The following is a 23284-nucleotide window of genomic DNA, read 5'->3' as shown; positions in this document are numbered from 1 at the left end:
AAAATATTCAAACAATTTTTCACATCAAAAATAAGAAAGTACTTTTAGAATGTAAAAAGTTGGTCACTTAAACAAACTCGAAAAAGAGACAAAGATGTGAGAGAAGAGTAGAGATGTAGTTGAAGAGTGGAAGAGAAGCTTGGCTTGCATGAAAAGAGGGAAGACAAAAAAATGAAGGGTAACATGATCAAATGAAATATTAGGTACAAATCATTAATGCTTTCAATATCCCATTTATATTTTGAAAGCTCCCAAGTGGAGTGCTTTAAAATATATTTTCAAAGACTTATAAGAAGTACATTCAGAAATCTATTTCCCTATTAAAATATTTTCAAACACCTTTTTACATTCTGAAAGTGTGAAAATACTTTTGAAATTAAAAAATTAGTTATTCAAACAACCTCTTACTCAACTATAAAAACATTTTTTATTTGTAAGGTTGGTTCCATCACCTCCGTCTTCACCTTCTATATTCTGATGGGTTTCTCCCTCGGATTGAGATTTCCTCCTATTTTGCAGCTGTATAATGTAGTCAAGACTTTAAACCTTCAAAGAGTTTTTTTTTTTTTGGGGGGGGGTAGTACTTCAAAGAGTTAAAAACTCCCAAAATTGCATATCTCCATTATGGATACACAGGAAAAAAAAAAAACCCTGCTTGAGATGAAGCTTTAAACACAATTAACTTCAATTTTGCTTCCTTGGTAAGTGAAATCCTAAATCAAAGATTGCGTTGTTGAGCATTTGTTTCAAGCATCGCAGTTATAACCTGACGTCTCGTTTTAAATCTTTTATGCATTTGTTTGAATTTTTTTTTTTAGTTATATGGTTTGAAAGTTTTCACTACGCTAAACATCATGTTTGTTTTGACCCTTCATTGCATCACAAAGAAGTCGTACTTTCAATTTGTAAAAAATTTCAATTTTTTTAAAGACAATAAAAGGACACATTTTTCTGTACATGTGGTCTGAGAAAAAAGCATTCAATTTATGACCTTTGAATAGTTGCTATGAATTTCATTTAACTACAATGGGATAAAAATTACAACGTTTTAGTCAGTGATTAAGCTCACCATTCATGAATCCAAGCAGCAGTCAGGATACGACACATGTACAATATGCCACAAGGCATAGCAACTTAAGCCATATCATGTCAAGGAAAAATATTAATCAAAGACTGCTAGAAGAAATTTATATCAGTCAATGATCATTTATTAAAATATAAATGAATACTTGTTAAGTTGAATTAATCTTTTATCAATAAGTATTCGTTCAGATTTTAACAACTCATTTAAAATTAACAATAATACACAATCCATTTAGGTTTGTTTCCTATTTAGGTTTCAATAACAATTGATCTTTAATTGTTATAAATTTTCTCCAACGGCCCTTCATTGCTATTTTCCCTTATGTCAAACTATGTAAGCCTTGATGTCCCCATTTTCCCCTTTCCGCTGCCGCAGTTAGTGAATCCTGCATGTCGAACTCGATTTAACGAGGAGCTTCAAGTGCATTAGAAAGTGAGGATTTAAATGACACTGAAGGGTCAAATGATTTCAGATTTTTCAGCAGCATTACCTCAACATCTCGGTTCACTAGTACCTCCATCTTGGATGTATGACACGAATACATCGGACCATTTCTGCTTTACAGAGTCTGGAACTTTTGAACCATCCAGGAAAGGAGTCCAGAATGCCCCATTACCAGAAAGAACCCACTTCACTTTTGCTGGTGGACAGGATAAGTCAAACATGGAAGCCTTCTTGTCCTTATCCAAACCAATTTTCTTCGGTGAACCAGACTTCTTATTTTGCCCCAAAAAAATGAAACAGACTTCTTATAATTCTTTAAAAGACATTCAATCGGTCATGCTGAAATTGCAATTAGGTTCTTTATATCACAAAAATCTGTAGTTTTAAAACTCACCTTAGATTTAACTTCAAGTTTCAATGATTTCAGATAAATTTCATCTTCTGCACAGCAGTTCTCACCAGCAGCACTTCGCTTTTCAGTTCCAGACTCCAACAATGGCTGAAAAGGAAGTATAAGTTACTCTGTGAGAAAACATGCAGAAGTGTATTGGTGCCACCTCATCATTACTTTTCCAGCTGACAGAAATTTCCGCACGTGACACCTTGGCCGTGGCTGTGTATCCATTGTCTTCACCTAGATATCTCTGAGCAGCTAACAACGAACGGAACCTCTTCCCTGTCTCAGGCTCAATATAAGTCTGCATGAAACAAAGCACCATTCAAGTTCATGAAATAACTCCGAAGAACAAGTTTCTGAAAACCTCTGTTTACACGTCTGTGTGTGTGTGTGTGTGTGTTCTTGCTTCCAAGCTTTGCAACGTTGCAATTTTCAGGAGATTGGATCTCTCAAGGCAGCCTTATAGAAGCAACTTAGGTTCTGTGAAGATCTTTGTCAGATAGAATATAAACAAGAGCGAAGATATTCCATGATCATAACTAATACAATGAGTTGATTACAACAAAACACAGTTAGATTAAAGGACACAAAATGCAAAACGTCAGTACATTATTCTATCCGTCTTCTAAAGAGCCAGTTTTTTCATGTTCCAAATGCCAAACCAAAAATAGTCTTGCAGTTCCCCATCTAACCAAGAACTAATGTGATTTCTGTAACAAATTACGTCGGCAATAGCTGAACAGATATGACCATAAAGCCCAGTTCATAAAAGTGGGAAGGCTTAAAGAACAGCTATAAAGTACAAAATACCCCATATTAAAAAGGATTAGGCAAAACAGAAGTATACCCTATCTTTGACTCCAACATATTTACGTCGCTTCTCCTCAACTATCCAACTATCTGGTAATCCAAAGGACGGGGCACTTCCCCTGGTTTGAGTTTCAGCCTGCATCTGCAGCAATATTAGCTATGTGAGTGGAGAAATTCTTAATTTTGGTAAGACTCCGACTGTTCATTGTTGTTCCCTACTTGTATAAAATTTAGCTAGATTCTATATGTCATTGATAAGAGAACGCTTTTAATTAATACAACATGAAATTACTTAGAGCTTCCTTTCTGCATTTTCTGTCAGTAAACTAACCAGGAAAAGTCAGCTACTCACTGTATTTTTATTTTCAGATTTCACTCTCTTAGTTTCTCTTGTCCCTTCCATTAGATGTTTCTGTACAGATACCAGCGAACGAAACTTCCTCCCAGTGCCAGGCTCATAGTAATACTGCGCGATAGGACAAGATCATCAATTGAATGCAAAAATGAAAGAATTTCAATATATTATGACCCTGGTTAAAGAGCGTCCAAAGCGGAGTCCCAGCAATCACCGCACTGATACCGAGTATAGTTTCTGATATTTGCTAATATCGTATAAACATGTATGCATAAAATATCATTACTCTGAACTCTGTACGGGACTTGTTCTTCCGATTCGTAGGTTTCAACAAGGAATGAAACCCACGGGAAAGAGAATCAACACGTTTCACAACTTGAACCTTTCAATGCACCCGCGGAAAGAGAGACCGTGGAGGACGATAGTCCATGAGTTTATGCACGCATGCATGGAGGCAAAGCTATTTACACATAATTGAAGGTACATTTGAAGTGAAAAGCGAAAGATAAATGAAAATATGAAATGAAGATAGAGAAGGGGTCCGTTCACCCTGTCGACATGGCGGCGAGTGCTGGTGCAGGAGGAACGGGGCCTTTCCTCAACGATCCAATCATCGGGAAGCCTGAAGGGGGCACCGCTCTTCTGCAAGTTCCGTGGGGTCTGAATTTCACTGAGCTCTCCTTCTTCTTCATCGTCAGGTTCATGCCTTCGAACCTGAAGTGGAATCGCCGCTAACGACAACGATCGGCCGCTCATGGGTGGGGGATGCTGTGGCGAGTGGGATTTCGCTCCACCTCCCATCCCACCCTACTAATCAGTGTCAGTATTTTAATATATTTAATTTAATAATTAATAATTTAATTTAATTGCTTATAGTCCATGGCCCACTGGAATGCATGGCCCATTATCCACATTAACGTGTCAATCGAATAAAAAATGTATTCCCGGCACTAAGTCAGAGCAGTGTTTTTTTTTTCCCCGACAGCAGAGTACTGTTAATTGATTGATTGATGATTATTAGTATTTTTATAGTAAATGATTCGGTGTTCGAAGCGGAACGTGAACCATGATTAACACTAACATCAACGGCTGGGACCATTTGTAGTTGCATTAACGTTAACATTTAACATTAACTAGATTTTGAGAATAAAAATAAATATAAATATTAAAAAATTATTTTAATACTCTTAAAATAAAAATATACTCTCCTCCATTAAAAAATGTAAGGTATTTTTTAAGAAGTTAAATATTAAAAAATATAAAATATTTTTAATCTTTTGAAGTGCGATCATTTATTATTTTTCTATTATTTTATTTTTATTATAAATATTTTTAATTTTAAAATTTATAGAAATTCATTTTAAAATCAATATTTAAGATTTATAAAATACAAATTTACCTTTTACTTTTAAGTTTTCATTTTCACCCATCTAATTATTAGCTGACAATTAATATTCTTAATATATTATTTTAAACTTATATTTATATTTTAATTTATTAGTCATAAAAACTAATTTATTTAGTATTTTATAAATAATTAAATACATACTCCATCTTTTGAAAAATATAAAATATTTTTAATTGAATTTCACCCAATAAAGCAGTTACTTATTTTTAAAATAACATCATCTTTCTATATTTACTATTTAATTGGGTGTTTTACATTAAAATAAATATAAAATAATTTATTCATTGTGGGCATTTTTTAAGGGAAAAAAGTAGATAATTATACCTTTAAATACTAAAAATATTTTATATTTTTTTAACATCCCACTCTTAAAAAATAACTCCTAAAAAATGTCTTATATTTTTAACGAATGGAGTACATTTACTAAAATAATATTATAAATAAGTATATGCAAGTAATACAATAATTAAAGATTAGGTGTGCAATTAAAGATAAATTTATTAATATTATATAATTAATTTGTAGCCCATAATTTTTGTTGCTCATACTTAAAACACATGATTACATCAATACTTTTTATAGGTGTTTAAATCATAATTAACTTTTACATATAAATAATATCATAATAGATTTTTATTCCTTGTGTATTTGAAGAATATAAACAAAATCTTGTTTTATATTTGCTCATACAAACTATCGTGCTTTGTTATCATGTGTTATAATAAATACTTCATTCTTTTAAAAATGTAAGATATTCTTGACTAAATTTCACCCCAAAAAAATGATTACTTGTCTTTAAATTAATTTTATTTTTTATATTTAAATAGGGTGTTTCACCCTAAAATAAATGTAAAGTGATTTATTCAATCAAAGTGCTTTTGAAAAAAAAAAAATAATTATACTATAAAAGACTAAAAATACCTTATGTATTTTAATTGAGGGAGTACATAAAAAATTCTTTGTATATGTAACACATATTACTTTACTAAAAATCTTATATTCACCATCAATTTTTAATATAAAATCATATGCGATCTCTCAAAATATAAAAATTTTATTATTTTTTACACCTTATTTAAATTTTTAAAATTTATAAACATAGATCCCACTCATATTTTTTAATGGTAGGTCCTACACAACTTTTTAAACCACACTACTTTAATTTTTAAAAAATTAATTTTATTAAAATATTACACTTCTTTCACTAACCTTAAAGACTCAATTTATATCGAGTTTAAAATATTTAAACATACAAAAAATTATAGTCAAGCCGGACTTTTAACACCTTTAGCTCTCAGGTTTATTTAGACTGATTTAACTATCTCCAATTATTAAAAATTATTTTATTTTATTTTATTTTATTTTATCTTTCTCTTTATTGAACCCATACATTGTGTCTTTGAATATCATTTTTGACCAATTTATATATTTAATTTTTAAAAAAGTTACAAAATAAATGCATTTAAATAATAAAAAAGATAATTTTTTGGTAATTTAAATAATTTTTGGACAATATTTATATTTAAATAGAGATATTTTAGCCCAATATTCGTGGCTTAATGGTCAACTAATGAATAAATGAATCAAAATAAAATCTTAAAATAAAAAAAGGCTTGTATTTTATAACTATCTATATTAAAAAATATTCACACAGGTTTCAAAAAATACAAGAAAGGTATCATTAATTAAGAGAAAAATAGACAAAATATTTTTCTCATTTTCAAGTTTGATACCCATCTGAAAAAGAAAAAAACAAAGAAAGAAAATGATAGATTCATAACAATTTTTTTTAAAAAATATGATACTGTAGGTCTATAGTACTGTCCGATGGTAACAAATTTTTTTTTCTAAACAAGAAAAGGTTGGATGGTATTGTAGATTTACAGTACAATCTGACAGTGTTACAATTGTATAAGATAAAAAAAGGGCAAAAACTAGGGGCATTTTTGATAAATTATTGTTTAATTACTGTTCATTCATTATTCACCAGACATCCCAAATTTATATAGATATAGATAGATACTTATACTACGTGATCACAATTTATAAAATGTTTTTAAATAAGGTCATTTAAGTTAATAAAACTTATCAAATACTCCCTCCGATCTTATTTATGAAACACATTTTGAAATTAATTTTTTATTTAAAATATAAGACACATTGCAATAATTAGATAATTTTTTCAATTTTATTTTTTAATTAATGAGAAGACATTTAATGTAATTATATTATTATTTAAAACTAAAGGTAAAAATGAAATTATATCTCAATTTGTTATGACATCAAGAAAAAATTAAATTTTTTTAAAATACGTAAAACGATTAAAGTTTTTATAATAAAGATTAGATGGAGCATGTTTTAAAGTCCTATTTTTTCAAAATAAAGTATAAATTTTTAAAAAATATTATTTATTTAATACTCCATAAAAATTCTAAAGATAGAAATATATAAAAAGGGTGCTATTGAAAAAAATTGTCCAATAAAAGGTTTTTTTTATTAATGTATGTTATATTTTAAGAAGTTAAATCTCCAGTAAAAATATTTTATAAACTAGGGTAAAGAAAATGTTATTAATATTAATATTAAATATAAAATTTCTGCTGTGTTTCGCGCCGCTTAAAAACATTGATTCCAAATTAATATTAATATTAATATTAAGTATAAAATTTGTGTTCTGTTTTGTGCCACTTAAGTCCACCAGGTTGTTTTTATAAGCATTGATTCCAAATGCATCAGACGAGCACCTTCCAGGCATTTGCCAATATTTAAAAGGTGTTTGCAGGATTTAGGTTGGTTTTGAGAAGAAAAAAAAAAAGGTGTTTGCAGGATTTAGTTTGGTTTTGAAAGGAAAAAAAGTGAGACTTAATCAAATCAATCAGTTCACTATAATCTAAAATCTATTCAATTTTCTTTTAATTAGTTTGGTTTAATTTTTTGAGCAGTTTGATTCAATTTGATTTCAATTTAGATTAAGTTTGAACTTTTTTTAATGAGATAATTTTCATAATCATCAATATATATTCATGTTCACTAATAATTTTTAACTATTAATTATTATTTGCAATGAAAAAAATCTATTGAGCATAAAAGAATATTTTTTTAAACAAATAATTAACATATTTAACTATTAAAAATTAATGTGTTATCTTTAAAACACTAGATTATAAAATAAAAAATTCACTTAATTAATTATAAATACTATTTAGCTAATTATAACTTACTCTTAGTAATGATTTGCAAATAAATAACTTAGAAAAGGGAAAAAAAGCTTGATAAATTTTATAAAATATATATATATATATAAATAAGTATAATAAATTTTGGTTGGTTTGGTTGAAGTTTCCATAAGCAAGAATTTGAACCAAACCGAACCAATTAATTTTACTAAAAAAAATAAAATAAACCAAACATCATTTATAATCAATTTTGATCAGTTTATGTTTATTTGATTTTGTTTGGATTCCTTTGTACTGTTATCATTTCAATGAAATCTTATTTTTATTAAATTATTTTATATCTTGAGATAATAAAATACCTCCAAAGCAAGAATGAACATAAAAAAGCTAAAAAACTACTAAAATGTGGGCGCCTAACATTGATTTTTACAGGTAAAATAAAAAAAAATTCTAAAAATTTTCTAAGGACCAATCAAATGGGTGGGGGCGCCCCTTGCCTCCCGGATATGTTTACAGTCTAAAGAAATCTTGTAATTTGAAAACGAGATAGTACTTTACAGATATAAAAAAGTTAGGTGAAATTTTAAACTTTAAAAAAATTACATCTTTTTCAATTATTCCTTGTTCGATATCTTTTATATATATATATATATATATAAATAATGATAACTGAAATTTTAATATATTATTTAAAAAAAGAGTAATAAATAAAGTAGGGGTGTAATTAAAAATAATTATAAAAATTACTTGATGCCTGCATTTTAAATTAAATAGAATTTTTAAAAAAATATCTTATATTATAATTCAAATGTAGTACACAGTCTAGAATTTTTTCAATTACTCACAAATATTTTCATATAGAAGGTAATTTTATTTGAAACATTATCTCTTCATATTAAATCAATGTAAGCAAAGAGAACTTGTCACTTATATTGTTATGATTGTTTCTCATGTAAGAAACTTTGAACCTATTTGAAATATTTTTATTTTATTATTTTGAGATTTGAAATGTTGTAAAACATGTTTTGAGAATGATGATGATGACGATGATGATGACGATGACGATGATATGTGTTTTTTTCATTAAGCCTTGTTCTTTAGAATAATGATTGAGAATAATGATGATATGTGTTTTTTTCATTAAGCCTTACTTCTTTAGAATAATAATTTTAGATCACCAAAAAATGCTTCCGTCTCTCCATTCTCTATGACAATATTTTATTTTTTTGTTTTTCAAAAAATAATTTTTTTGTTTTTTTATTTTAAAAAACAATTTTAAAAAAAAAAAAAGTTGAATTAAAATCTAAATTATATTCAAATCATGTATCGAGATGGGTGTAGTCACAGTGGCAGAAACACGTGCATGTAAAGAGGAGCAAATGCACCCCCTTACATGGGGAAAATTGTACATGTAGTTATAAGAAATTTATAATCTTGCACCTTATATTTTTAGCTTTTTGAATTTTATAGAATCAATAAAAATATTTGGGGGTCTAAATTTTAAACTTCATATCAACTTTCTCAGCATATTTTTGGTAAAAAATCTTAATATATTTTTTCCAAATAAAAATATATATAATTTAACTTATGTTAATATATTTTTTGCCTAATGTAATTAATTTTTAAAAAATTAAAATATTATTTTTAATTATTTATTTTTAAACTGTATTATCCTGCATCCCTGATTTAGGATCTTGACTCCACTATTAGGTGTAGAAAAGGTTAAAATGCAAAATTACACAAGAGTGAAGAGGCATGGCTTTTATCCCATGGCACCTGATGCCAGTGCTTATCCAGTGTTACTGAGACCTCCTTAGTTTTGCTTTGGTTTTGTGTATTTGTTTTGCGTTTTGTTTCCCTTTTTATCAAAAAACAAAAAACAAAAACAAGAAGAAGAAGAGGCAAAAATTAGTTTTTAGCATCTTTTATAAAAAAAAAAATGTTTTTTAAACTACAACAGGGGCAAGCGCTCCTAAACCCATCCAAGTATATATATATTCTTTTTGGTTTTATTTATAAAATATAAAGAGAATAATTGTATCTTATTTATAAGTGACATCATTAAAAGTTTTTTACAAATTTTTTTATTTCCCATCATTAATTTATCATCCATTAAATGTTGGTGGAGAATGCATTATTCTTGGTCTTTAATATAAAAAAATTGAGAACTTATTGAATTTATAGATAGAATTAATAAAATTTTAAATTTTTTTTATTTTGATAAAAACACATTGAAATTGATTAATAAATAAGATTAAGGATGTTCAAAATCAATCTAAACCTATTATGCTAAATTAAACCAAACTAAGCTAACAAAATTGATTGTAAATGAAGTTTGGTTTATTTTTTTTTTATAAAACCAATTGATTTGGCTCGTTCAGGTTTTTACTTTTGTAAAATTGAATCAAACCGAGCTAGGCTTTATTATATTTATTATATATGTTTAAATAAATTTGCCTTATTTTTTTCCCCCCTTTTTCAAGTTTAATTATTTACAAATCATTAATAAAAATATGTTACATCTAGCTAAATGTTACTACAATTGTTTGTGATAATTTTTATATTTTATAATCAAGTGTTTTAAGAGAAATATATTAATTTTTACTAGTTAAATATTTCAATTAACTATTAAGAAATATCCTTTTGTGATCAAGAGATTTTCTCATTGTAGCTGATAGTTAACAGTTAAAAATTATTCTTTAAAAATAAAGTTCAAACTTGATTTAAACTATAGTCAAACTAAATCAAATTACTAAAAAACGGAACCAAATTGATTAGATTAAAAAATTAAATAGGTTCCAAACTATAACAAATTAATTAGTTTGCGTTGATTTGATTTTGTTTAAAAAATCAAATTAAATCAAACTTATAAACACCCTTAAATAAGATTTTGCATGAAAAGTTGAACATTAATAACTTGCTTAGCTTTGTTTCTAAAAATTATCTTATAAATCAATTTTAAAGAATTATTTTTTAAATTAAAGTGAAATAAAAATATATTTCATTTTGTCAATTTACAAAATATTTTACAATTAAAAAAGTGATAATGACTATTACTAGCGGCTATTAACAGTGGCTTGTAATATTATTGGAAAAGTTAATTATAATTTATAATAATCAAATACAGTGCATTTTTAAAATGATTAATGAGTAAAATAGACTATGATCTCTTAAAATGTGTAAAATAAATTTTAAATTTTTAAATTTATAGCAAATTAAACTTTACTTTTATCTTTTTTTTTAATGTCATTACTGTTTATTGTGGGCCTTAATTAAATACTAACGTGTCATTATAATTAGCGTCATAAACCCTAAACTATTAAGCAAGTAGCATCCTGGATACTAAGTTTTAAAATTTTAAGCAAATCAGCCCACCATTTATGTGTAAAATATTAACTATTATGTAGATTAAATTAGCTTTAGTGTGATTCACTACAGTGAATACATTATTGGTCATGGCAATTGACCAATAATTTTGTAAAATGATATTTTTTGCCATTTTTTATAGTGTTTTCAAGACAATTGATATCTCATATTTTTTATACTCCATAACTTTGATTTGGTTTTATTTTGAATATATTTATTATGTATTTAATAGTGAAAGTTTGAGACTTCATTGAAAAAGAAGTTTAAATATCATATAATTTTATACACGATAAATGCAAAAACCAACGATCTCATCAACGAATTTAAAATTTAAATTAATCAGTTAATTAAAATTTTTTCATATTTAAACCTTTTTTAATGGGATCCCAAGTTTTTACCATTAAATAAATAAAAATTATTTAAAATAAAACTAAATAAAAGTTATAGAGTTTAAGAAAGTATGAGATACCAATCGTTTAGAATATTACATAAAAAAGTGTAAAAAATATATTTTCATAAATTATGAGTCGATCGCTATGGCCAACAATGCAATCACCTCAGCGAACAACATTGAAGCTAATTTAGTCTAGGTAACAGTTAATGTTCTATATATAAATGATGGGATAATTTGTTCAAAATTTTAAAGTTTAGGGTTTAAAATGCCATTCGTGTAATAGTTTAAGATCTATTATGTTAATTAACAATGACACATTAGCATTTAACTTGAGGCCACGGTGAACAATAATGACATTAAAAAAAGATAACGGTAGGGTGTGATATATTACAAATTTAAAAATTTAAATTTATTTTACACATTTTAAGAATTTAGGGTCGATTTTGCTCATTAACCCTTTTTAAATAAGGTAAATAAAAATAAAAATAATTTTAATTTGTTTTTATTTAAAAAAATGAGAATAATTTTTAAAACAACTGAATAAAAACACATCTTCAATATAGTTTTAAAATTTTTTAAATTAAAAAAATAGAAACAAATAAGTCCTAAAAACTTGGGATATATATCTATATATATATAACTAGATTTTAACACCCACAAGAGACCAGAAGAGAGGATGCTATATTTTATTTTTAAAAAAATTTAAATTAAAAATAATTATATATTTTGTATTTTTTCAGTGACTGCAATTAACTATTTGTATTCATATTACGACATTAAAAGTTTTTATTTTTAGTTATTAAAAGACATGAATAAAAAAATTATTTGAAAAATTATAAACAATTTTTTAAGTTAGAGTTTGTCACTCAGTTATACTCAAATGTATATAATAATTTATTTTAGTCTATATGTATTAGACCCATACAGATTAAAATTTAATATATATATATATATATATATATTTGTGTGCATAGTTTTAGAGTTCCTTTCTTTTCCATTATATAAACATTTGTTTTACTTTAAAATCTTGTTATTTATTACATATTTAAAATACCAATAATACATTTTATCTTGACACGACTTATTTTATAATATACCCTTATATGTATAAATGATAAAAACTTTCATCAGAGCAATTAGTTGGAGGTAAATTCAATCATTGTATATATAGAAAAGTCTACCATTATCTCTCCAAATCAAAATAAAAATTTGATACCTAATTCCTTAACACCTTGAATAAAAAAATATGTTAACATAATATCATAAAATTTAACAATATTAATTTTTAAAAATACATTTTTAATTTTAAAAAGTTTAAATATAAAATATAATTTAAAATTTAATTTTGATTTAATTTTTTAAAAAAATTAAATTTTCAAGACAGGTTTGATTTATAATGAAATTCAAAAATAGTTGCATCGGATGCTAATATAATTTCTGGAATTGTTTTTAGAAAATAAAAAAAATTTATTTGATTATATTAATTTAAAAATAATTTAAGTATTAAAAAATAAGCTGATAGTAGTAGCTGCAAGAGAATAATGACAATAGTGTATAATGATTAGTCAATTTAAATATATTTTTTATAATTAAATATAATGTATTTTAAAAATAAAAAGAAATGAAAATAACTTTTGAATATTTTTTATAAAACAAAATTAAAACAGTTTTAAAAATAAATAAATAAAAAATGCTTTTTAAATATTTTGTATTTTTAAAAATATAAAACAGTTTTTTTAAAAATATTTTAATTTTTTTTGTCCAGGGAATTTGATTTTTTTAATTATGGAAAGAAAATTCATGTAAAAAAAAAAAACAGTTTTTTTCGACTTCTAATCGGTGCAATCCACATAAGCGCGCTGTCTCTCCATGCATCGGGTGTTTGATAGACCGTCGCGAGCAATATAACAAAGTTAACCCAAAGGCCCCATAGCCATATATATGTCAAGGGTCCAGATTTATCTACTAACACCCACGTGTACGTCCTCAGCAAGCGGAGCCGTGACTCGCACTTAATTCAGGCTCATTCGATCTCTGCATCCCATAGCCGAGGAAAGATCAAGTGCTCCTCCCTCCTGTTGCCGCATCAAAATTCTGCCGTCCATTTATTTGTGGAAGCTGTCTCCGTTCATCGCTGCTGCTGATTCGCGGGAACTTCATCGTTAACTGGCGTCAGAAAACCCCCGATCATATTTCGGGCGCCGCCGAGGGAAGCGATCTTGGAATTTTCATTTTGAGCTTCCAGTGCTGGTCGTAGTTGATTGCTCGCAATTACTGAGATTGAATATATTTGTTTTCGACGATTTTACACCCATTTGAGAAGTTTTGTTTGGTAAATTTAGATTTCTAAGCTAGTTGATGCCGTAGTATTCCGTTCAAATGGAAGAATTATTTAGTCCTAGTTTTTATAATTTGATCAATTTCGTCCTCTTGCTTGCTATTCTTTTTTTCGTCATTGACTTTGAACAATATGGTTATTTGGAGATTTTCAGAGTCCGTGTACACTACTTTGGGAACTGAGAGAAGTATCGCCGAGAGTCGACCAGAAGGTCACACTGGACGCGGAATACTTTTTCGCCTGCTAAAATATAACTAAATGGTAATTTACCCAGTTCTGCTTCTGTTCCTATTTTTGTTTTCCTCTACGTTTTTTTTCCCCTCTGTATTTCATGACAGTCTTCTCCTATAAGGAGCTTGCACATAACTGCACATTGGATTGTAATTTACAAACGTTACGTAGTGTTTCTGCTGTATGTTTCTTTGAGACTTTTGAATCAAAGATCATTATTCTTCTTTCGAGGGAGTATGGGATGGGCTATGAAATCTAAAAATCGATACAGAACATAATCTGATATTAACACCGTCTCTGACACGGGGCTGTGAGGCAATTAGCTTCTAATGCTTTTTATTTTTATTTTTCCTGGAAGGCAGTTTCTGGAGTGCTGTGAAGTGCACTTAAATACTAGATAATATACAGCATATATATTTACAGGAGCATTAACACAACTCTAATATAACACTAATAGTTCGAAATTGAAAATCAGGCACATTAAATTGAACCTTTGTTTGTTTAGAAGCATAGATTTAGAAATGCTATGGCTTGTGCAGTGGTGAAGTTCCATCAGGCACATTAAATTGAACCTTTGTTTGTTTAGAAGCATAGATTTAGGTTTTATACTTCTTATATGTGCCAGTAAGTCTTGCGCCCCTTCTAACGTGAAGCAAATTTGAGTTTTATTTGCTGCAGTCTCTCCAAAACAAGGGATTTTGGATGGTAAAGGGTGACGAAAAGGAAGCATTTGATCATCCTTCCAAAATTGAACCAAAGCGATCTCGTCACTGGTTTGTTCATTCTGCTGAAATAGATTCTTTACCAAGCAAGAAACAATCTACGGAAGACACTAATGGAAAAGGATTGTCAAATGCCTTTACATCTTGGGAGAGCAATTCTTCTTTTCATCCCGTTCCAATCCAATTTATTGGCCGATCTTTTGGATCTGAAACTAGGTCTGTCAATTTCAGTGAAAAGAAAACTTTTGTTGTGGCTGATGATTTCAATGCACGAACAAAAATGATTTATGGGGAAGATGCCTCCTTTGACTTGTCTATATCTCACTCTGTTCAAGATTCTGGTACATGTCTAGGTTTCAGTGGAATTAAAAAAGTGAAAGTTGATGGTGTTAAAGATCGTGATAACGCACAGGCTTCAGAGGGGCTTAATTATAGCGGACAGAATGTCGGCAATCTTCATCAGGCTTATAACAGAGAACCTGAGGCAAGATCTGTGTCAATGGGGCAAGCCTTTGATATGGAGGGTAGTGTCACATTAATGGGACTCACTTGCAATAGAGAGGAAGCACGTGTTAGATCATTAGATTGCCCTCCTTGCAGAGTAGAGGAGAATGCCATATCTATTAGTGATTCCTCTAATAAAGATGACTCAAATGTAATTTCTTTTCGTGGGTTCCAAGATGAAGAGGATGTCATCCCTGTGAATAGGCCAGCTGGAGACTATAATCCATTATATAATCAATCTTCAGTTGAAGTATCAATAGCAGCTGACAAAACAGAGATGGATGTTTCAAATTCAAATGCAGTTGTAAATTATTCTCAGGTGGCTAAACTTAAGCCCGAGTTTCTGTCCAAAAATAGACCAGAGTACAAAGTAACAAGGAAAGAAGCTTCAAATAGTTTCCCTTCTAACGTTAGAAACCTGATTTCTACTGGTATGCTAGATGGAGTTCCTGTAAAGTACATCTCAGTGGCACGGGAGGTAAATTCAGATCTTTCTCGTCTATTTGTTTCACTATGAAGTCCTGTATGATAAGTTGTGGTTACATTCTGTCATATATGAAGGAACTCCGTGGAGTTATTAAAGGTTTTGGCTATCTTTGTGGTTGTCAGTCATGTGATTATACCAAGGTTAGCCATCTACTGATTTAAAAACCTGACGAAAAAGTTTAATCATTGCAGTATTGATAATTCACAGGACTCAATAGGTGGTTTTTCATATTTTCAGGTTCTAAATGCTCATGAGTTTGAGACACATGCTGGTTGCAAAACAAAACACCCAAACAAGCACATTTACTTTGAGAACGGGAAGACCATTTATCAGATAGTTCAGGAATTGAAGAGTACCCCTGAAAGTTTGTTGGTTGATACAATTCAAACAGTTTTTGGTTCACAAATTAATCAGAAAGCATTTCAAAGTTGGAAAGGTAGTACATTCTTTCCTTGTTTCTTCTTTACACACAATGAATATGTGCATTAAAGTGTTTTTTTGCCCGCTACGTCAATGATTCAATTCTCTTACTCCTGCCAACTCCTTGTAGAATCATTTCAAGCAGCAACCCGTGAGCTTCAGCGCATTTACGGAAAGGAAGTACTAAATATGTAAGCCACTAGCCTCTGGCAAAGTTATCGAGGTTAGAAGTTACAGTTATGGATAGTAAGACATGAATCTCTAACATTATCTTATTTCTGGCCTCCTGGAATTGTGTAGTTTTGATGGCGAGATGCCTTTAGCTATATTTTGTACAAATTAATGAGATAGGTGATCATATATTTCAAATATTTCCTACCTCTTCTTCAATTTGATTTATTCTCTTTCCTTCAATATATATATATATATATAAAAGGAAGAATATAAGTAGATTTTATGGCAAAATTTTTTTTTATCCAATAATTAAGTGATAAGAGGAAAATATATTAAAAAAATAGGTTTGGAGAAGGGTCATGGAAAATTTTTGCTTCGTTGGAGGCATATCTGAAAATGAAACGTAAAATTCCCCCAACTATTTTTGCTGGCGAGAGGGGGAATGGGGATGGCTTTGGTTGCTTCCGAAGTTGAGTAGATGAGCTTTGGTTGTCGAAGGGTTTCAAGGCGTTCTCTCAGAAGTTCGGCTCTCTGGGAAGGGAAGTGGGGATGTACATCGCGGCAAAATTTGTCGGGAGGGGTATGATTCTCGTCTGTAGGGGCGGACCTTAGCTTCGGCCTTCTCTGCCATGCGTGGCTCATTTACATGTGAGAATAAAGCAACGGTTACGTGTGATGTGACGCGTTAATCGGTCGAATATCTATATAGATTTCCGCATATATAGATGGATAATGGATTCAAATCCTGGCATACATCTTTGTATTTAAAATTTTGAAATTGAGATCAGGAAAGTTGGACCTTTTAAAAGAGGAGAAGATTTTGTATTTTATGAAAAATAATTAAATAACAAAAAATACTAATAAAAAAAACTCTACATAAATTCATATATCTTAATTTTAAAATTTATAAATCTTGTGGCCTTGAGTTTCAAGGATAACGTGGAATATTCATGAAACCGCCCTTTGCTTTTTTATTTGTAGAGTGCGAAACAACGGGCACAAATGAGTGGTTTTTCGATACTTTAATTAACTGTTTCGAGCCCAAAAAAATTAATTGGTCATGGAAAATGCTAGCACCTTGCCGGGAGTAACATGCTTAATTACTTTCTCCGTTTCATTTTGACGTTCATTTTATGAATTTTTTTCTTTACATTTATTTGTCATTCCAAATTTTTAAGGAAATATGACTTATTATTTTCCATTCTTTTTTTTTCTTTCATTGGTTTTGAAAGTCCAAAGCAATACTAATTATTAAAATAAGTTAAGGATATATAAAGTTAAAATGCATAAAATGTCTCTTGAATCTTGAGGCAATTGCATGACCTTCCTCATTATTTAATATTTAAAATTAATCTTCTTAACCTTTCATTTCATTTTTCAAAATCCCCTACAATTAATTGACTATTATTTTATTAATTAATTATTGTTATGTCATATTAATGCAATTTATATGACACATGACATGAAAAACTATTTTTATTATTTTTAACACAATTTAAGAAGGGATAAAATTATAATTTTATTTTTAACACGCATGACGATGCTCTCATTTTTTAGTCCAGTGATATTATTTTCATTGTTTACAAGTAATAAAATTTAAGAGAAAAATTATGATTTTATTATTTTTTATTAGCCTTATATATTAAACAAATGAAAAAAATAACTAAAAGCTGTCATTAATAAGAGGCATATAAATAAAAATTTATGCTTTAATAGAAGAAAACTATGATATTTTGCAAATTGTTTTTAACAAAATCAATACAAATCACCAATAGCAAGAAAATATTTTATTCTGAAGCAAAATATATTTTTAGTTTGAATAAGTACTGAAACTTTATTCAAATGAGAAAATAACAGCTACAAACAAATAAGAGTTAAAAGAAAATAAATGAAATAGGTAATGAAATTTATGACTTTTATCAATGATGGTTTTTACATATTTTTCTTTTCATTTGTTTAATATAAAAGGCTATTTAATTTTTTAAAAAATAACATAAGTACTTCTCTAATCTTATTTATAAGACATTTCTAACATGTTTTACTATAATAAAAAAAATCTTAAACTCATTAACTTTGTCTAAAAATTTAATAATTTCTCAATTTACCATTATTAAATATACATATTTTAACAATATATTTTTTCTCTAACATTTAATGGTAGTAAAATGAAAAAATTTATAATAAAAATTTAATGAGGTGACTTATAAATAGGATTAAAAATTTTTTTTCTCTACCCCTATAAATAGGACTGAAAGGAGTATAATTTTTTTCTTAAATTGTATTACCTTTGAATAATGAGAACAATATCACTAACTAAAAAAAATTGAGAGAATCTTCATGCATGTTAAAAATAAAGATTAAAATTTTACACCTCCTTAAATTATGTTAAAAATAATAAAATATTCTTTATGTCATGTGCCATATATATTGTATTAATGTGACATGGTAATAAGTAATAACTATATTAATAAAATAACAATTAATTAATGGTAGGGGTTTTTGAAAAATAAAATGAAAGGTTATAGGGGTTAATTTATAACTATCTTAAAATTCATGGAGGTTTTATGCATTTCAGTCAAAGAAAAAATGAAAAGAATTTTAATATATCAATTATATTTCGCAACTTTTATTTTAAAACATTAATCGAATAGTATTTTTAAGTATTGCAATTTATTACATTAAAGTTGTAAATCGTCACCATAAAGTTGTGGTTTCCAGCATTTTTTTCAACGATAAACGCAAGGTAACTCGGTAACATGCTTGTCTCTTTCGCTAAAAGCACGCCACCCTAAACATACATTGAAATTCACAAATAGCCCCATTTGTGGGAGATGTGGGTTTAATCCTTACTTTCAAGCTGTTTCAGCTTGCCTCTTTGTAATTAAAAGACTGGACCCAATTGCTTTGCCCATGTTTACATAAAGGTGGATGGATATGCATTCACGTAAAATAAAAAATGGCGTGTAGCTTTGGATTAACATCTGATTTTTCTTTCACAAGTAAATGCTGGAAAGAATAACAACGTTAAAATATAAACCACAAGTCATCAGGCAAGTAGTATTTCCATCATTCCTCCTGGTTCATGGGCAAGGCGTTGACCCCATTTTAGAACTCATGGAACATTCAACCACAACAAGCTGATTTTTGTGCAGCTTGCCCAGACCCTGCCGCCTGATCTTGATTGATCCTAATTGTAGTTGGCTGCAACAAAATTTTAACGAAACATTCATACTTAGAGAGCAGGAGGAATAACTAAATGAAACTTCAAAGAAAGAGGATGAACACATACCTCTGATCTAGAGTCGGTATCAGCTACCCTTTGCTTTATTTCTCTTGCTATGGAGAAGAAAACTTCTTCCACATTTAGGTTTGTCTTTGCGCTCTGCAAGATGATGACGACCACAAAAAAAAAAAAATACATATATATATATATATATATATCCTTCAGCACATAAGTAAAGAACTTCTAGAAGTTAGGACATTGTCAACTAATTCCTTCAATTATATATATACAAATCATTTCTAATCATCTCATTGAAATCAAAAAACGGTAATTAAATCATCAATATTGTTTGAAAGAGAAATAAAATTTTCAATTGATCCCTATTAAATGTATTATCTTTAAAAATATTCTCGCTCTCTCAATTGCAATAGTTTTACCTTTCTCATAAAAAATTGCGAAATGATAAAATTAGAAGAAAGTAATTAATAATTCATCTTTCCAGGTAAAGTGACTAATAGAAAAGGTTATCAGTTCATTTTAAAAGATAGTAACTTATAAGACCGAAGGGAGTATACATCACTTACTGTTTCAAAGAACTGAATCCCATACTCATCAGCCAGTGCTTGGCCTTTGGACATTGGCACAACCTGAAAAAAACCAAAAGGTATGTAAATTACAAAAAATGCAGACAACGTGCATGAGAAAGGTGGGGGAAGTCGGGAAAGCCTAAGAAGTTCATAATTATACTAGGAGAGTGTGTATACCCTTTTGCTTTCGTCCATGTCAGCTTTGTTCCCAACCAATATTTTGTTAACGTTATCTGAAGCATGTTGTTCAATGTTGCGAATCCAATTCCTGATATCTGTAAAAAGCAAATGCTGAGTGGGTACTACAGATGAAAAAGCCTTCACACAGAAAGTTGCAACATCCAAATATCAGACTGAAGACAGAGAAGCTTTACTGCTAAATGATGATTCGTCAGTAACATCGTAGACTAGCAATATGCCCATAGCCCCGCGATAGTAAGCTGAAAAATAGGGGGAAATAATGTTGATTATAACACAAAACCACCTATAAGCAGCCAAAAACAGAAGTGAAAAAGTAAGAGCTCTAACGGAACACCAAGGAAAATCCGCATCATCCAGGAGTGAGGTATCTTGAAGCGTATCTCATGGTCCATCAATAATATAGTCTACAGGAACCTCATGTGGAGGGTATCTCTTTATCCTATATTCTCTATCTTTTTCTTCCTGTCTATAATCTTATTTATCCCCGTTTCTTCTCTTCATTATCCAATGTCGGGAAGATCATTAACGACACATACCAGGCAATTTCCTTGAGTAGCATATAAGGATACACAACAGGCAACAAATAGTTTCTACGCCATAAACCTCACCAGTTGTAATTGTTCGAAACCGCTCTTGACCTGCAGTATCCCAAATTTGGAGCTTGATCCGTTTGCCATCAAGCTCTATGGTTCGAATCTTGAAATCAATGCTGCATTAGGAATATAGCTTGTCATGTTGAAGAAACTTTTGGAAGACAAAAGTTCTGTTTTTATAGTCAATGGAAGGCAGGAAACTCACCCTATTGTGGTGATAAAACTAGTAGTGAAAGAACCATCTGAAAAACGCAGAAGGAGGCAACTCTTTCCAACACCTGCAAAATATACACCAGATTTAGGCTAAAATCAACGAGCGAGAAAAAGAAATGAAGAATGACATGTATCATGATTTGGCAAAAAAATCATTCTGCAAAATTACTAATCAAGCGTTAGATTTTTTGTGTTTTTTAGTATGTGGAACAGCATTGCGGCACTATGAATGAACATGCTATTCCAATCTCCTAGCACCATTTCTGCGTTGTGATTATAAAAAACAAACCAAACTCAATATGGATCATGATAATAATATCTTAATTTAGATTGCATGCATCAGGCTAAACTCCAACTCTAATGTTTTCAGATAATGAATCAACCGCTCTCACAATGTTTTCAGACAAAATCGGAGAGAGAAGGAAGAGTCACGTACCACTGTCGCCAATCAAAAGAAGCTTAATGAGGTAATCGTAATCCGCACGAGCCCTTGCCGGTGGAGCAGCCATCAACTTTAGATCACTCAGCTAATTTTCTTGCAAAACTAACGAAGATTGTATTCCTCTCTGGTTTCTGCATTACAATCCAGAAACGAGAAACGCACATAAATGGGTTCACTATTTCTTCGCCGTGAACAAGAACAAAATGAGAGGACCGGGGGGGGGGGAGGATTACTAGATCGGAAACGCAGAGGTGGATGAAAGTGAGAGAGAGGGATCTTCAAAGCTCGGGAAATGAAGAGCCACCGAGATTGGGAGAGAAAGGATCGATAGTTGTTTGTGTTAGGACCACAACACAGAGAGTGACAACCTGAAGCAACGTTTACAATCTTCAACTTCAAAGCTCCTCCTCCGACGACAGGGGACTCATTAAAATGCGCCCTTTCCCTGCCTATTTTACCTCTTCCTGCACATGCTAGGACTTTGAACCACCGAGATTTGAGAACAGAGGAGAAATTGCGATCTGAACAATTACACAGGATTTGTTAATAGCTGATTGCTATTTGCTCTATGCAACTCGCATCTCAAATCGTGAAAGGCAACAGTCGTTCATTTCCTAAAAATTGATCAGCCGTGGCTGTTAAATAGTGTCTCTGATAGGTCAGAAATATAAAATTCGGGAACAGGTGGCGTTAGAGAACTGGCGTTCTTTGAATGAGTTGGCTACCCCTTTAGCCAGCTGGCCTCGTACCTCACCCTATTGATTAAGGGTCCCCTTAGTTTTTTCTCTGTTTTATATTAAAAAACAAAATTTTACTTTTAAAAAATTAAAAATTATTTAAGTAAAATATTTTATAAAAAAATATATTTTAAAAATACATTCAAACAATAGCTGACAGTAAATTTTTAAAACATAACTATTTAAAACTTTTAAAAATTAAATTTAAAAAATAAAATATTATTTGACTATACTACTCTAAGTTTAATCTCTTATTCTTTTATTTAAAAATAATTAATTTATTAAAAATATAATAATAATTAGGTATCAATTTTTTTAGTATTATAAATTGAATAATTAATCATGTTAATTTTTAGCATTAATCTATAATAAAAATTACAAATCTTTACTACATCTTTTAAAATTACAAATTAAAAAAATAAAAATAACTAAAGATCAAATTATTAGCATTATAGATTAAAATTTATGTTATTTAAAATATTTATTATATTTTTTAAATATTTTAAATATATTATATTTGTATAATAAAAATTATAAATTATTATAAATCAATGTCCTTTTTAGTAATTATACATTCAAAAGTACATTTCACTATCACAAACTAAACAATTTTTAATATATCAAATTAACTTTTGAAAAAATATATCTAAACACAAATTTCATTATAACAATTAATTTTCACTAAATTAATTTTCACCAAATGAACTTTTGACAAACTGAAAACCAAACATACACTAACTCGTCCACACAACCAATGTTATAAAGAAAAATTTATATATTCAAATTTATATACTTAATACTTGTTTTCAATTAAATTCATATATATATATATATATATTATTTAATCTATAATACACTTTTCATTGATGTTATTAATATATTAAAATTTATATGTTTTAATTTAATTAAATAAAAATATATTAAATATATAAGATTAAGTATATAAATTTTGTCTGAAGTTATTAACTCTAAAAAAAT

General features: G+C 28.9%; 3 protein-coding genes across 9 annotated transcripts; 1 reads left to right on the top strand and 2 right to left on the bottom strand.

Moving 5' to 3' along the window:
* Window positions 1-1218: 1218 nt before the first annotated feature.
* On the bottom strand, window positions 1219-3883 carry LOC129313733 (methyl-CpG-binding domain-containing protein 7). Of its 4 annotated transcripts, none has more exons than XM_054957078.1 (7): window positions 3640-3883; window positions 3088-3201; window positions 2773-2877; window positions 2131-2226; window positions 1923-2027; window positions 1575-1800; window positions 1219-1498 (listed from the first exon to the last, which is right to left on the bottom strand). In XM_054957078.1, the coding sequence occupies exons 1-6, from the start codon at window positions 3844-3846 to the stop codon at window positions 1576-1578; spliced, it is 852 nt and encodes a 283-aa protein (XP_054813053.1). In that variant the 5' UTR covers window positions 3847-3883; the 3' UTR covers window positions 1219-1498; window position 1575. The 4 variants fall into 4 exon arrangements, with proteins under 4 accessions (XP_054813053.1, XP_054813051.1, XP_054813054.1 ...); XM_054957076.1 differs by having other exon boundaries at window positions 1219-1469; XM_054957079.1 differs by having other exon boundaries at window positions 1219-1469; window positions 1575-1797.
* A 9523-nt stretch (window positions 3884-13406) lies between these two features.
* LOC129312550 (uncharacterized) lies at window positions 13407-16526 on the top strand. 4 transcript variants are annotated; one of them, XM_054955204.1, is made up of 6 exons: window positions 13407-13684; window positions 13927-14033; window positions 14682-15707; window positions 15791-15856; window positions 15954-16152; window positions 16267-16526. In XM_054955204.1, exons 2-6 carry the CDS (start codon window positions 14031-14033, stop codon window positions 16329-16331), a joined length of 1359 nt encoding a protein of 452 aa, XP_054811179.1. In that variant the 5' UTR covers window positions 13407-13684; window positions 13927-14030; the 3' UTR covers window positions 16332-16526. The 4 variants fall into 4 exon arrangements, with proteins under 4 accessions (XP_054811179.1, XP_054811178.1, XP_054811177.1 ...); XM_054955203.1 differs by having other exon boundaries at window positions 13407-13766; window positions 13919-14033; XM_054955202.1 differs by having other exon boundaries at window positions 13408-13766.
* Window positions 16527-19054: 2528 nt separating this feature from the next.
* On the bottom strand, window positions 19055-22189 carry LOC129314442 (ras-related protein RABE1c-like). Its single transcript, XM_054957882.1, has 9 exons — window positions 21803-22189; window positions 21564-21700; window positions 21120-21192; window positions 20930-21030; window positions 20495-20560; window positions 20298-20395; window positions 20118-20180; window positions 19600-19692; window positions 19055-19511 (listed from the first exon to the last, which is right to left on the bottom strand). Exons 2-9 carry the CDS (start codon window positions 21634-21636, stop codon window positions 19434-19436), a joined length of 645 nt encoding a protein of 214 aa, XP_054813857.1. The 5' UTR covers window positions 21637-21700; window positions 21803-22189; the 3' UTR covers window positions 19055-19433.
* Between the last annotated feature and the right edge of the window lie 1095 nt (window positions 22190-23284).

This window comes from Prosopis cineraria, unplaced genomic scaffold, assembly GCF_029017545.1.
Source record: "Prosopis cineraria cultivar Desert tree isolate PC_DT_omini unplaced genomic scaffold, ASM2901754v1 PC6, whole genome shotgun sequence".
Classification (NCBI taxonomy): Eukaryota; Viridiplantae; Streptophyta; class Magnoliopsida; order Fabales; family Fabaceae; genus Prosopis; species Prosopis cineraria.
Note: the sequence above shows the minus strand (reverse complement) of the source record. Positions and strands in the feature narration are given on the sequence as shown.